At 39.1% G+C, this 13,993-nt stretch overlaps 1 protein-coding gene and 1 long non-coding RNA gene across 2 annotated transcripts in view; both read left to right on the forward strand.

Annotated features, from left to right (window-relative positions):
- LOC115568597 (alpha-2-macroglobulin-P-like) overlaps positions 1-13,993 on the forward strand; it is a 29,414-nt gene that overhangs the window by 6,570 nt on the left and 8,851 nt on the right. Inside the window, exons 5-19 of the mRNA XM_030396023.1 lie at positions 956-976; positions 1,695-1,860; positions 1,935-2,019; positions 2,106-2,223; positions 3,011-3,128; positions 3,217-3,326; positions 3,425-3,592; positions 10,498-10,716; positions 10,844-10,907; positions 11,142-11,287; positions 11,567-11,716; positions 12,521-12,658; positions 12,812-12,902; positions 13,008-13,128; positions 13,464-13,689. Coding sequence (XP_030251883.1) covers positions 956-976; positions 1,695-1,860; positions 1,935-2,019; positions 2,106-2,223; positions 3,011-3,128; positions 3,217-3,326; positions 3,425-3,592; positions 10,498-10,716; positions 10,844-10,907; positions 11,142-11,287; positions 11,567-11,716; positions 12,521-12,658; positions 12,812-12,902; positions 13,008-13,128; positions 13,464-13,689 — 1,941 coding nt within the window. The remainder of the gene's footprint in view (positions 1-955; positions 977-1,694; positions 1,861-1,934; positions 2,020-2,105; positions 2,224-3,010; positions 3,129-3,216; positions 3,327-3,424; positions 3,593-10,497; positions 10,717-10,843; positions 10,908-11,141; positions 11,288-11,566; positions 11,717-12,520; positions 12,659-12,811; positions 12,903-13,007; positions 13,129-13,463; positions 13,690-13,993) is intronic.
- LOC115568606 (uncharacterized) lies at positions 7,221-8,202 on the forward strand. The gene is made up of 2 exons (XR_003981429.1): positions 7,221-7,723; positions 7,994-8,202. It is a non-coding gene; the product is annotated as an uncharacterized LOC115568606 (long non-coding RNA).

A 13,993-nucleotide genomic window follows, 5' to 3' on the forward strand; every position in this document is an offset into this window, starting at 1 on the left:
TGTATCATAAAAGAAGCCCATAAAATCATTACTGCTGAGTGTTGTAGGAATACAAGCATCAACAGAGGAATGCCTCTCTGTCAGGTTGGCTACAGTGCTGGAAACAACCCTGGGGTTGTTCTTATTTTCCTCTATCAATGCAGAATAATGAGCTACTCTGGCATCAAGGAGAGCTTTTCTAATAAGTTTTAAAGCTTTCTAGTCAGACTAGTGAAGCTTCTTCCAGTTTAGTAGAACGTAATTTCCTCTCAATTTTTTGTGATATCTGCTTTAATATGTGAATTAGGGAGTTGTTCCATCGAGCTTGTCTCTTATGCTTTGTGTTTCCTTTTTTAGATGGGCAATATCATCAAGTGTCATTCGCAGAGAGCCTGCAACACTGTCAGCACAATGATCAATCTGGGAGGGACTAGGATTAGCATAAGAGTCGACTGTTGAATAAAAAGCAGACAGAGTCATTTCCGTATTTAGCTACAACACTGTCAGACAGACATCTAGAGTAGAAATGTTTGCCTTGTGGTGTGTATCCAGTAATAGGAATTCAATTGTTATTAAGTAATGGTCTGATAAAGGAGTATTCTGTGTGAAAACTATTAAATGTTTGATTTCAATGCCATATGCCAAACCAAGGTCGAGGGTGTGATTAAAACAGTGAGTTGGGTTACGTACACACAGACGGACACCAGTGGAATCTAATATTGAAGTACCAAATACTAAAACTGAAGTATTAATAATTAAGTACCAAATACTAAAACTGAAGTATTAATATTGAAGTACCAAATACTAAAACTGAAGTATTAATAATTAAGTACCAAGTCTATCATAATCAATGTTCATGTCAATATTAAAACTTACTTTGTGCTGTTGTCCTCATGGTTATAATTATTATTAGTTATTAGGGAAGCTGTATAATAACCCACCTCCTAACAAGTCCCATTGTTCTCTCTTCTTGCAGTTCAACGTGATTGAAATGCAGGTAAGACTCAGGGAATTATCCCCAACCAAATGTGTATTCAGGCCATCAGGCTGAGTTTGTTTGGACTTAATGTATGGGGGGGGGGGTTTCAGTTTTTTTTTTTTGTCTTTTTTAGAATGAATCCTGATTTGTGGAGGGATAATTAAGTGAGAAATGGCAATTTTATTTCCCTGTCGTTGATTTTTCTTAAAGGGGCAATATGAAAGAATTGGTGTCCTGTTCAATTCGTAATCAAAACAAATAGGTGGTGGCATATCACCACAATAACTAACTGCTGCTAACTGTAGCTAATATTAGCTAATCAGCTTAGTTAATCCACGCAGCTAGCAGTCCAGGTTTGGTGCTTGGAGTACCGTGGAAGTGTTTAGGTTTAGACTAGCACAGGATTTGTAATGTTTTCAAGTACATTTTTTACATATTGCACCTTTAAATTTGGCACAACGACCTTGTAGAAATAAGATTTTGATATTTGTATACTGTAATATAATATGAATGTGATATAAGTATTATACGGATATAAAAATGTTCTTTTTGTATGTGTCATTGTTTTAACATTCAGGATTAACAAGTAGATTTCTTTATGTTATCACAAAGTCATGAGCAGTTGTGTGATCTAGCCAAGGGTTTAATCATTTTGAGATCAGGTACAGTCGCTCTAGCAAAGTCTCCCCCAAACACACTGAAAATACATGTTATTCCCATTGATTGTATGTAACAGGATGCTGATCGCAACCGCATTGGACAGTGGCTGAACATCACATCCAATGGGAAAATACTGCAGCTGTCTCACTCCTTGAACTCTGAGGCCCGTGAAGGAACCTACAGAGTTACTTTGTGGATTAACAGACATATAATAGAGCAAAACTTCAAGGTGGAGAAATATGGTAAATAAGGTTTATTTTTCCCTTTCACAGTTTGTAATGAATAACACATGCTAACAACCACATTTTATCCTCAGTTTTACCAAAATTTGATGTAAAAATAAATGTCCCTGATGAGATAAGCCTTGGGCAGGACGTAATCAAAGTGGAAGTCTGTGCAAAGTAAGTAATTTCAGCATTTTCATGATTTGACAATGAGTGAAACATTTTCAACACACTGATTTGGTTAAAACTCTCCATCTATTCAGATATACATATGGACAGCCTGTGCCAGGCACTGTTGATCTGGAGATGTGCCGACCTTTGACACATTTTTATGGTCTAATCCTTGACCCACGGACCCCATGTTTCAAGGAGACAAAGCAGGTACAGTTGATATAACTCCACAAGACACAAAAACACATTCAATAAATTAAACATTTGATATAAATACACAAAAAAACAATTTGCCTGATGATATTTTAAATCTTTTTTAAATACATTAGTTCACTGTAAAGGGTTTCATTAACAGAAAGTTTCATGAGTTGATTTGTATAAATGAAATCAATTAAATAAATGTGATCCATTACAGGGGACAGAATAACTTATTTGAAATGCATTAAATTTATCTATAATAAACACTTGAAAAATACATATTTATCTAGGTGTTCCTCAGTCTGCAGTAACTGCTTCTAATTAAACTAAGGTATTTAACTTACACCTTTAATAATCATCCCAATCTTTAAAGTGAAACACACAAGCGTTCCCAAGTGAAATTATTGTTAGTGCCGCTGTTGCAAGACAACTGGATCGTTTCCATTTTCATCAGTCACAATTAGAAATTTGAAAAATGTTCATAAAGCAACAGACCCCACAAAGCCATGGTTTACAGTGATTCTAGATTGTTTTTGCTCTTTTGTGAAATTGTAAAGGTGTCATTAGTTACAGATAAATTAAGATTCTCCTGATGCTGATGTCTGAGCTGTTTTCTCAGATTGCTATGGTTAAATGTCAAATAACTACAAGATATTTGACCTAAGTATTCTAAACTTGTCAATGATAGGTAATGTTGAGTTGGTGGGTCAAGTGATTTACTGGGTTCTAATACTTCAGTGAGGCGCTGTGACAGCTACAACTCTTTGTTTTAATACATCTTTATTTTTGTACTATCTAGACAGAAAAGAATGGCTGTGCCACGTTTATGACTGAGATGTCCACTTTCACTAAAGCTGATACAATGTCACGGTATGATGAACTGCATCTCAAAGCCACAGGGACGGAGGAGGGGACTGGCAAGTTTCAGTTTTCATATTTCTAAAAAAGTTGTGTTCTTTTTCAACAATATTGCATACTGTTATAACATGGAAGCTTTTCTTACAGGTATTTCATTCTTACAAGGGAAAAAAGTGACGCTTTCTCACATTTTTGAATGGCTGTCCTTTATTGACACACCAAAGGTTTACGACCAAGCATTAATTCTTGAAGGAAAAGTAAGTCATAGATATGGTCTCCATTTCTTCACGGTGAGGAATGCAGTGCACCTGAAGCCATCTGCATTCTCAGTGATACAGCTTTTTGCTTCCAACAGGTTAAAGCTGTTTACTTCAATAATACACCTATTCCTGACAAGCTGGTCCATTTGTTTCTTCATGGAATGTTTCCATCACGTCTGCTGCAGAACCTCACAACGGACAGTGATGGTATCGCATCTTTCTCCTTAAACACAACCAGCTTCAAAGGAAACATTCAACTACTTGTAAGTAAATGATTATGTTAGTATTAATAAAATGGCATTGATATGCTGCAGTTAAAGCTGCACCCACAACAGTAGAGCCAAGACCAGTGTAAGTCATCACCATGATCATTCGCAAGTTGAGACATTTTTTTAAAGTCATAAGTAGACAATCCACTTGCTGCATTGTCACACTTTATATTTTACTGTAGTGTGTTATGGTAGCTCTTTCCTCATGCTAGATAATATTAGTTACATTGTTCCACAGTTACTTGGGGATAGCGACCTTAGAAAAGAATGAAGATTTATAGGGAACCAATCCATTCACTTTTCAGCCACAGTCCACCACAGCTTCACCCATACATACTGAATATGGAATGTCTTTACATGGCTATTACATCCTAGTAGATACCATACCTTGTACTGTGTATGACTTTTTAATGGACAATGAACTTACCAAGGGTGCTTCAAACAGCTGATTGCCTTTCTAAACATCTGACTCAGTTCTTTAAAGTATGCATTTGTTTGTATTCACCGTAAACTTTTGTCCCATTTACCTTTGGAAATATTTGGCCCAGCTCATTTTCCCTCATTTTCAACTTCTGTGTTGATCTCAGAAGTTAATGTTTTCCAGTACTGTAGATAGTGGATATCAACTTCTCTCAATCCACCTGCTTATTTAAACAGTCGTCATGTTTGTCTGGACTTACAATTCCACAGTCCTGTATGTGTGGTACATAGTCCCTGACTTGAAGAAACCTAAAAGAAAAATTCCAATTCTATTTCTCCCACAGTTCTTGGATGAGGCGAATGTCCCTTTCACATACAATTCACCCACATAGTTAATTCCTTGTCTCTTCCACTGGGCAGAAGCACCAAGTAGAGGCTTTGAGAGGAGGGGTTATTTGCAATTGGGAGAAGGAAGGACCAAAATAGAGTTATTTCTAGTGTAACTTGTGATTCCAAAAGCTAGAGAGGTTCAAGATAAGTCAAAGAAGGAGATTAACCAAGCACAGTAAGTTGGTTTACACTATCAGACAACACCTATGTTAACGTACCTGAAGGAGTTACAAAACCATCAGAATGTAATACTGATACTATATGACCCACAAAAGCAAAAAAGGATTGTCGGCAAGAAGATTAATTTAAGGTTAATTCTACAGTTATTCTCAATTCCTGCCACCAGGTTGGATTCTCAATAAAACCATTTCATTTCTAGGGAATGTTGATAATTGTAACTTTCTCAACAAACTTACTATTACTGGGCAGAAGAATTTGTTAGCTGTAGTCTCATGTCGACTCCATTAACGTTAACATTCAGGGCTTTTAGGGCAGACGCTTTTGTTCAAAGCGACTTACAAGGAGGGGGGTCACATGGGAGAATTTGGGTAGATTGAAAAGGAGGCGTGCTGCAACGTTCTGGATACACTGCAACAGTTCAGTCACAGAGGCTGGGAGTCCAGCCAAAAGCAAGTTGCAGGAGTCCAGGAGGAAGATGACCAGCGCTTAGACAAGGAGTTGCCTTGTGAGGAAAGACCAGATCCTGTGGATGTTGTAGAGAATCTGCAGAATCGGACCACAGCAGTGATGTTGGGGGTGCAGGATAGTCTGTCGTCGAGGACTACGCCCAGGTTCATTGCAGTTGATGAATACGAGACCGGACATCCTCAACAGTGACTGACAGGTCAATGCGAGGCGGAGTTCAGTTTTATGAAGACTGAGCTTGAGATGATGCACAGTTGTCCAAGCGGAGATGTCTGCGAGACATTCTGAGATGCAATGTGTCAAACGCAGCAGATCGAGGTTGAGGATGGATGAGGATGGATGAGTGGGACGAGGCTCTCGCGGCACAGAGGGACTCAGTCACTGTGAGGGGGCCACCTCAGTGGAGTGAGCAGTCCTGAAGCCGATTAGGCTGATAAATAAACTGATTAGGGTCAAGGAGGTCCTTTTGTGAAAGATAGGAGGACTGTCGGTTGTAGAGGGCGTGTTCCAGGGCTATAGAGAGGAATGAAAGAAGAGATACAGGATGATCGTTTGGGATTACAGCTGAGTCTAGGGTGGGTTTCTTTAGGAGTGGCTTTACTGTAGTTGTCTTGAAAGGAGCTGGAATAAGGCCTGAAGTGAGGGAGGAGTTGATCAGGGTGGTGAGGAATGGCAAGATGTCGTGTGAGATGTCTTGGAGAAGGGAGGAGGGAACCGGGTCAAGGGAACAGGTGTTGGCTCGGTTAGACGTAACTATTGTTTGAGTATTTCAGAGGAGAGAGGGCTGAATCAGGTAAGGCCATCAGAGGTGAGGGTTGAGGGAAGTAGTCTCTGCAGAATTTCTGAAAATGTGCTTATTTAAAGTGGTGGAGGCATTTTGTGAATATTTATAATATACAACATTTCTAGGGGTATTAAAGGGTGCTGAATCCAAATCTGCTGTATATGAAGCTCAAAAATGCCCCAAAATGCCTTAAAATTGAGAAATCCTATATGGCCGCCGCCGCCAAGCTGAAATCTACTTTTCAGTGTATCTTTTTGACTAGACAAGGTAAAAACATGAATTAAACGTGCTTTTGTAGGTTTTCATACATGAGCAATCCGATGGCATATTCAGATTTGAGATATTATGTGAAGAAACTACTTAGATATTGCAAAAATAGTTGTTTAGTGAGTAACTGCTCGGCTATTTTTTTTATTATTATTAATAATATTTTTTTATTATTTTGAATTATCTTCTTTTACTTTGTATTTTGTTTTGAGGTCAAATGTGCTGTAATGGAACCCTGGTCATCCCCAATATATTCCCAACCCACCCCCACCCACCCACAAAGTGCATGTCTTCTTGACTATGCAAGGTACAAATTTAACATCCTGTCCTGATTTAGATCAAATGCAATAATCAGCTTGAAAGTCATACAATAGGGAAAAAGGTGGTCATAAGGAATACATAAGTTGTCAATCAAAAAAGAACAAAACGCAGGATGATCCATAGGTCATGGTTTTATCCATTACAGTGACTTTACTCTTAATGCCAAGTCTTTAAGTTTGCTTTTAATCTTTTGTTTTGATGTGCTGTACATTTTATGTCAGACCCCAGGAAGAATAGCTGCAGTTTTGATGCAGCTAATGGGTATCCAAATAAAACAATAAACAGCTTATTCACAGTCTTCTTCCGTGTTCTATCAAGTGTTGTCATGTTTCCTGCAGTTGCATGCTTCCATACATTCCATGTGACTCTTTCTGAATAGAATGGAATAGAATAGAATAGAATAGAAAAATTACAAACAGTACAGGTACATTGGGATACATTTTAGTTATCCTTACTCTTATTTTGTTTCTGTGTTATTTCTTTCCTCAGTTAGAGGTTCACAATTATTATGGGTTTAACAACCTGTTAATAAGTAGCAGTGTGCAGTCTAGCAGGCTGGTATTCTCTACCAGTCTATCATATTTGTACAATCTTGTACACATTGCTCAACATCAGATAATCCCTATACACATACCTGAAGCTGCAGCGTTGGCTGAGGCATCCCTTGGTACACCCACATGAAGTGAACTCCCTGCAGGCTTTAGGCATGGGTGGCAGAGACAGTAGCAGCGGCACTAACTGACCCTCCTTGTGCATCCATCCCATTTCATCCACTGGAGAAAGATCAGGATGATGTGGCAGGTGAGCTTGGTTCCAGATTGTCGCTTGATAGTATTTTCCAGTACGTGATAGTGTGTCCCAGTTCAGCGGTCAAGGAAAGAAAACAGCCTGGCAGGTATTTGAGCAACATCACACTAATCTTACAGGCCTTGGGAAGGGCCCTCTCACGGAAGATGTTTTGAATTCAACAGAGAAATTCATCTGTAAGAAGTACAGTGTGCCCAAGGTTGATACATGCAACAAAGCAAGAGTGAAGTTGTTTTGCCAAGGTCGCCCACAAGAGACTCTACCACCAACCTCAGATGCAGTGAAGTTTCATATCATGCATTCACACTATCAAGCGACAATCTGGAACCAAGCTCACCTGCCACATCATCCTGATCTTTCTCCAGTGGATGAAATGGGATGGATCAGTTAGTGCCGCTGCTACTGTCTCTGCCACCCATGCCTAAAGCCTGCAGGGAGTTCACTTCATGTGGGTGTACCAAGGGATGCCTCAGCCAACGCTGCAGCTGCAGGTATGTGTATAGGAGATTATCTGATGTTGAGCAATGTGTACAAGATTGTACAAATATGATAGACTGGTAGAGAATACCAGCCTGCTAGACTGCACACTACTACTTATTAACAGACTGTTGAACCCATAACCTGATAATTGTGAACCTCTAACTGAGGAAAAAATAAATAAATAAGAGTAAAGATAACTAAAATGTATTCCAATGTACCTGTACTGTTTGTAATTTTTCTATTCTATTCTATTCTATTCTATTCTATTCTATTCTATTCAGAAAGAGTCACATGGAATGTATGGAAGCATGCAACTGCAGGAAACATGACAACACTTGATAGAACACGGAAGAAGACTGTGAATAAGCTGTTTATTGTTTTATTTGGATACCCATTAGCTGCATCAAAACTGCAGCTATTCTTCCTGGGGTCTGACATAAAATGTACAGCACATCAAAACAAAAGATTAAAAGCAAACTTAAAGACTTGGCATTAAGAGTAAAGTCACTGTAATGGATAAAACCATGACCTATGGATCATCCTGCGTTTTGTTCTTTTTTGATTGACAACTTATGTATTCCTTATGACCGCCTTTTTCCCTATTGTATGACTTTCAAGCGGATTATTGACATTTGATCTAAATCAGGACAGGATGTTAAATTCCCCATGTTTGAAAACCTGTGAAAACACATTAAGTTTGTACCTTGCATAGTCAAGAAGACATGCACTTTGTGGGTGGGTGGGGGTGGGTTGGGAATATATTGGGGATGACCAGGGTTCCATTACAGCACATTTGACCTCAAAACAAAATACAAAGTAAAAGAAGCCTGATAATAAAAAAATATTATTAATAATAATAAAAATAATAGCTGAGCAGTTATTCACTAAACAACTATTTTTGCAATATCTAAGCAGTTTCTTCACATTATATCTCAAATCTGAATATGCCATCGGATTGCTCATGTATGAAAACCTACAAAAGCACGTTTAATTCATGTTTTTACCTTGTCTAGTCAAAAAGATACACTGATAAGTAGATTTCAGCCTGGCGGCGGCGGCCATGTTATATTTCTCAATTTTGAGGCATTTTGGGGCATTTTTGAGCTTCATCTACAGCAGATTTGGATTCAGCACCCTTTAATACCCCTAGAAATGTTGTATATTATAAATATTCACAAAATGCCTTCAGAGTTCTGATTTTGTGAAAACTGACCCTGTCTAAAGTGCTTTCTGTAGGCGAATCTGTCAGCGTAACTTGGTTTCACCATCATCGGAATCCAATTATTAATCTTTTATAGCAACAAATATTTACATTACATCAGTGCCCTGCAAACAGTTACATTAAAAAGAAAATAGTATTAAACTAGAATTATCAGCTCTGTTGTAATCCTCTACCCATCAGTCAAGTCTTGTATCCATTTCTGCCCAGTCTCATATAATAGGGCCTATGTTGTGAAGACTTTGAAGGAATTAATGAAAAGGTAAATGTAGTTCTTCATTAAACAGAAGTTTTCACGATATTGATGTGTACGAGTCAAGTGAAGAATTTCTGGTAAGAACCACCTTTCTCGGCTGTGTCATTCCAGATGTGAGGAAATTGCCTCTAGACATTCCTGAGACTGGGACAGATGTTAGGTCTGTAAGGGAAATTCTCCTTGAGATAGAGGTATTCTCTGAGGAATTAGCCCTTTATTCAACCCTGACCCCTTAGGTGAAGGGGTGTATCCCCTCCTCTCACATCCTGATATGTTCTCTAGCATACATTGATTACAGAATCCAAAACTAGTTAATTTCTCACAGATCACATTAACCTTTGACCTCCAAAATCTAATCAGTTGATCCTTGAGTCCAAATGGACAGTCAAATTGACAAATTCTCTCAAGGTGTTCCTGAAATATCGTGTTCTCAAGAATTGGATGGATGGACATATGTCAAACAAAAAACATAATGCCTCAGGCACAGGAGCTAAAACAAATGTTGCATCTTGTTGTTTAAATGCGCACCAGATCAAGATCTTCAGTCATAAGGCATAAGTGTTCACATGACTTTTGTCTGCGGGGGGTTGCCAGAACCAACCAACACTAAAGGTTTCTTTTAGCTGCTTTAAAACGACTCAAGTCAAGTCAAAGTTTATCATCACACGGGGGGAAATTAAGTTGCAGCCAGGTATCAACACACAACCAACGAAAACAACACACAAGACAATGAATAGCAATGGAGACAGCATTACAACACAGATAGACAAAGACGAGTACATGAAATAAAATACAGTGCAAGATCTATACATGGAGAGGCCAAGATAAGCAGTAGTCTCAAAGTCCAGTGTGCAAAAGAAGCAGAAAGTGCAATAGTGACGTCATTAAGAGCGAATTCAGCATATTAATGGCAGTACATACAAAGGAGAGTTTGTATCGTTTAGTCCTATTGGTGGGAACTCTATACCTTTTACCTGAGGGTAGAAGCACAAACTCTCTCCAGAGCCTTCCTAAGAACATGACGGTCGTATAAGTCACAGAGTAGGGACTACCTCACCCCATAACCTTGCCAGCAACATTAACAAATTGACCCAGCTTGTTTTGCTCAGCAAGGTTGAGGTTGCCAAACCATACAATAACAGAAATAGATAGGACTGACTCAATAAAATATTTATTATTGCTCCATTGAGTTTGTTACCTTTGACAATAAACACTGAACAGTGCAAACAAAATATCCATAAAAGCTTTCATTGTGAGAACCTCAACTACTGTTAGTTGGTGAATAACACTTGTTCTTCTTTACAATCCAGGCACGCCTCGCAGAAAGACCTGAGCGTCAAACTGGACACTATGAGACAGCACATCACACATTGTCCATGGTCCAACCATCTGCTCCTCATATTAAATCAGTCAGCTCTCTGGAGGTGAAGGGGAAGGACAAACCCCTTCCCTGTGAAAAGGAAGAGACCATCTCCATCCAATATACAATAGTAGGAGAGACACAGGGCTCTGTGGATGTCATGTATCTGGTGAGTAGCGGTATGTGAAAGAAGCTGAACAACTCAGCTAGAATCTGATCTTTAAAAAAAATCTTTTGGTCCATTTTGACCTGAAGGCGAATTAAACACTTCTACCATTTTCCCTGAAATTCTCCAGATCTTATCCAGAGGAACCATTGTCACGCAAGGACTTAAAAAGGTGGACGTGCAAAATAATCATGGTACTTAAAGATTGTTTGAACCAAGACTTTAACAAGCATCCTGTGCCCACAGAGTCAGATTTGTTGGGACCACTCTCATTCCAGTTCTGTGTCATGATGAAAAGACTTAGTATTACACTTGGTGGAGAGGGACAGGGGGAGTTTTTAACATGTATACCTGTTGATATAATCTGCTGAGGATGTGTGTTGTGTTGGTTGATACATTGGATCATCACACTCAGTTTGCTGTTTCAGTGACTGAGGGCGAGGTGTCCTTTACATTGAAGGCTTCTCCAGAGATAGCACCAGTCGTCCAGGTTGTGGCTTACACCGTCCTCCCCAGTGAAACTGTGATTGCACACAGTGCTGACTTCTCCACAGAGAAATGCTTCAGTAACAAGGTCAGTGAGAAGAGAAAAAGGCATATGGAGAGTCATCTGAGCTTGACAGATTTAGGTTCTGAATTATCAGTTTGGTCTAATACTTAGGTGTTTCAGAATGATTTCACTTGGGAGGCAGCTAAATTCACAAACATATGTGATCATGTGATATGTTTCAAGGACACTGATGGAAACCTAAACACACTTTCCAACATCTAAATATAGAGTCCATATTATATTACTACTTGTGTGTCTGTGTGTGAATGTGTATGTGTGTATGCATGTAATTGTATGTGTCAGGTGTCCTTGGAGTTTTCTCCGTCCTCAGCCGTACCAGGAGAGGAAACCACCCTGCAGGTGACGGCCCAGCCGGACTCTCTGTGTGGTGTAAGTGTTGTTGACCAGAGTGTCCTCATCAAGGAGCCAGGGAAGACTTTGGATAAGGACAAGGTAACTTCTGGAACAGATGGATTATTTATTATTCTACTTATTGTGTACCATGTTACCGTGGTAGGTTTGTAACCTGAAAGGTACAGGTGTACGTCCTGTGACTGGTGGGCAAAATGTTATTAGGGAAAGTAAAGTAATGTGAAGGGAGCAAGGGGAGGCAGCAATACTATGTGTGTCAATAACTACTCATTTATGAGTCTTAACTGGGTCAGATGGAACAGATGAAAGACATTTGGATACATTTAGGCTTCAGGGAAAGAATTTTTATTTTTTTCCATTAAAACACATTTGATGAGCTTTTTACCTCCATATGTTGGTGTCCATAAACAGTTCTGCCTTACTTCATTTAACACTAAAGTCAAATTTGTCACCCAGTTGATATAAAAAAGGGAAAGGAGCACTTTACACTTAGAGGGGGGACAAGCAAACTTGTCGGCTGTAATTGCGATAAACAATGATCCACATACACACTCTGGGAGGGATTAACAGTAATGACCACAGCAAGTAAGATTAAAATTACCTGACCTCCTCTGGAGAAATAATCTTATTCAAGTGAGGTTTCAGGTTATCTAATGTGTGAAACTTGCCACTCCTAAGTTGGTTCCATCCCCATCACCACACTGCCTTACATATAATGTGAAGGTGGTACTAAAGTAATTTTACTTTACAGAAAGGCACCGTTTTTTTTTTTTTTTACTGAAACAAACTGTAGCATCTTTTCCATAAAAGAGTACCATATAACTGTTGAGACTTCTCTATTAGTCAATCCATGGTTATTTATCTGGCCGTCATCTTTCTTTTTAGATATTTGACTTGCTGCCTGTTAAGAAAGCCTCCAGTTTCCCACATGATGTAGAAGATCTTGTATCATGTTTAAATGTGAGACAAAGAAGATATATTATGCCAAACCATGATGACAACAGCGCCTATGGAGTTTTCAAGGTAATTCTTATGTTAGTAAATAATAATGTTATCTTTAATCGCTGACAGCATATTTTCTCTGCGAATACAAGGCTAAATAACAATCTATGCAATGGATACTACAATACTGATCAAGCTCTGCAGTGACATGTCACATGCTGTTGGTTTGTCTAGAAATTGGGCCTGAAGATGGCAACAAATGTGTTGTTTAGGATGCCATCATGTGTGAACTTCAAGGGAACAGAATACTACAGCCACCATCCTTGTGAGACATCTTTCTTTGGTCAAATTAAGTAATGCATGCTGAATACTTAGTTCATTGTTTCAAGTCTACCTCTGACTCTGGTTGAAAGTTGTCCTGTGTCATCAGATGTTCATCGTGAGCGAGAAGTTATGTATATGCTATCATCACCTGGGGGGGGTCCTCCTCCAATTGTTACGTTTCGCACTTTCTTCCCTGAGACATGGATATGGAATCTGGTAGAAGTTGGGTGAGCATCTGTCACAAGCCTCTTTGCATGACCGCCATGATTTTTAATGTTGTAAAGAAAATAAAGCTGAAACTGTTCTGAAAAGAACTCCACAGAGAGTTCCATTCACCAAAATGTTCTGACTAATCCACATAGTAAAAGTATTTTCCTCCAACTTACAATATCTAAAATATTATAAGATATACTTTATTGTCCATTGGGGAAATTTTGCCTGGCATGGGAGAAAATGTTCATAAAATAGCAGACACTACAGTGCTACCCAAAACAAAATAATAAGTTACACTGACTATAATTAACAGTTGTAAAATCTGCCTGTTTATTGTGTATTGGTCCAGGGAATCTGGAACGAAGGATGTGTCCCTCACCGTCCCCGACACCATCACCACCTGGGAGACGGAGGCGTTCTGTTTGTCCCCTCAGGGTTTTGGCTTGGCTCCTCGTAAACACTTCACTGTCTTCCAGCCGTTCTTCCTCGAGCTCAGCCTGCCTTACTCCATCATCCGAGGGGAGCACTTTGAACTGAAGGCCACCACCTTCAACTACCTGTCCAGCTGCATTATGGTAATCAATACCTTCACATGACTTATTGTCTGTAGTACATGAAAGACTTCAAGAGATGTATTCTGCTAATAAACTGGTGAATCTACATGAAATGTAAATTGTCCTTTCCTAAAAAGAAGACTTATACATGTAGATAGATACAGCAGAATCACTTATTTAAAGAAATACATATTGATGTTTTCAACAATTGGGCCACGAGGGGGGGCTGCCTTACATTTTATTTGCCTCACAAAATGTAAGGCAGCCCCCCCTCGTGGCCCAATTGTTGAAAAACGTGTGTTAAAGTGCCCCCCTGGGAGCCAAA

This window comes from Sparus aurata, chromosome 2, assembly GCF_900880675.1.
Source record: "Sparus aurata chromosome 2, fSpaAur1.1, whole genome shotgun sequence".
NCBI lineage: Eukaryota > Metazoa > Chordata > Actinopteri > Spariformes > Sparidae > Sparus > Sparus aurata.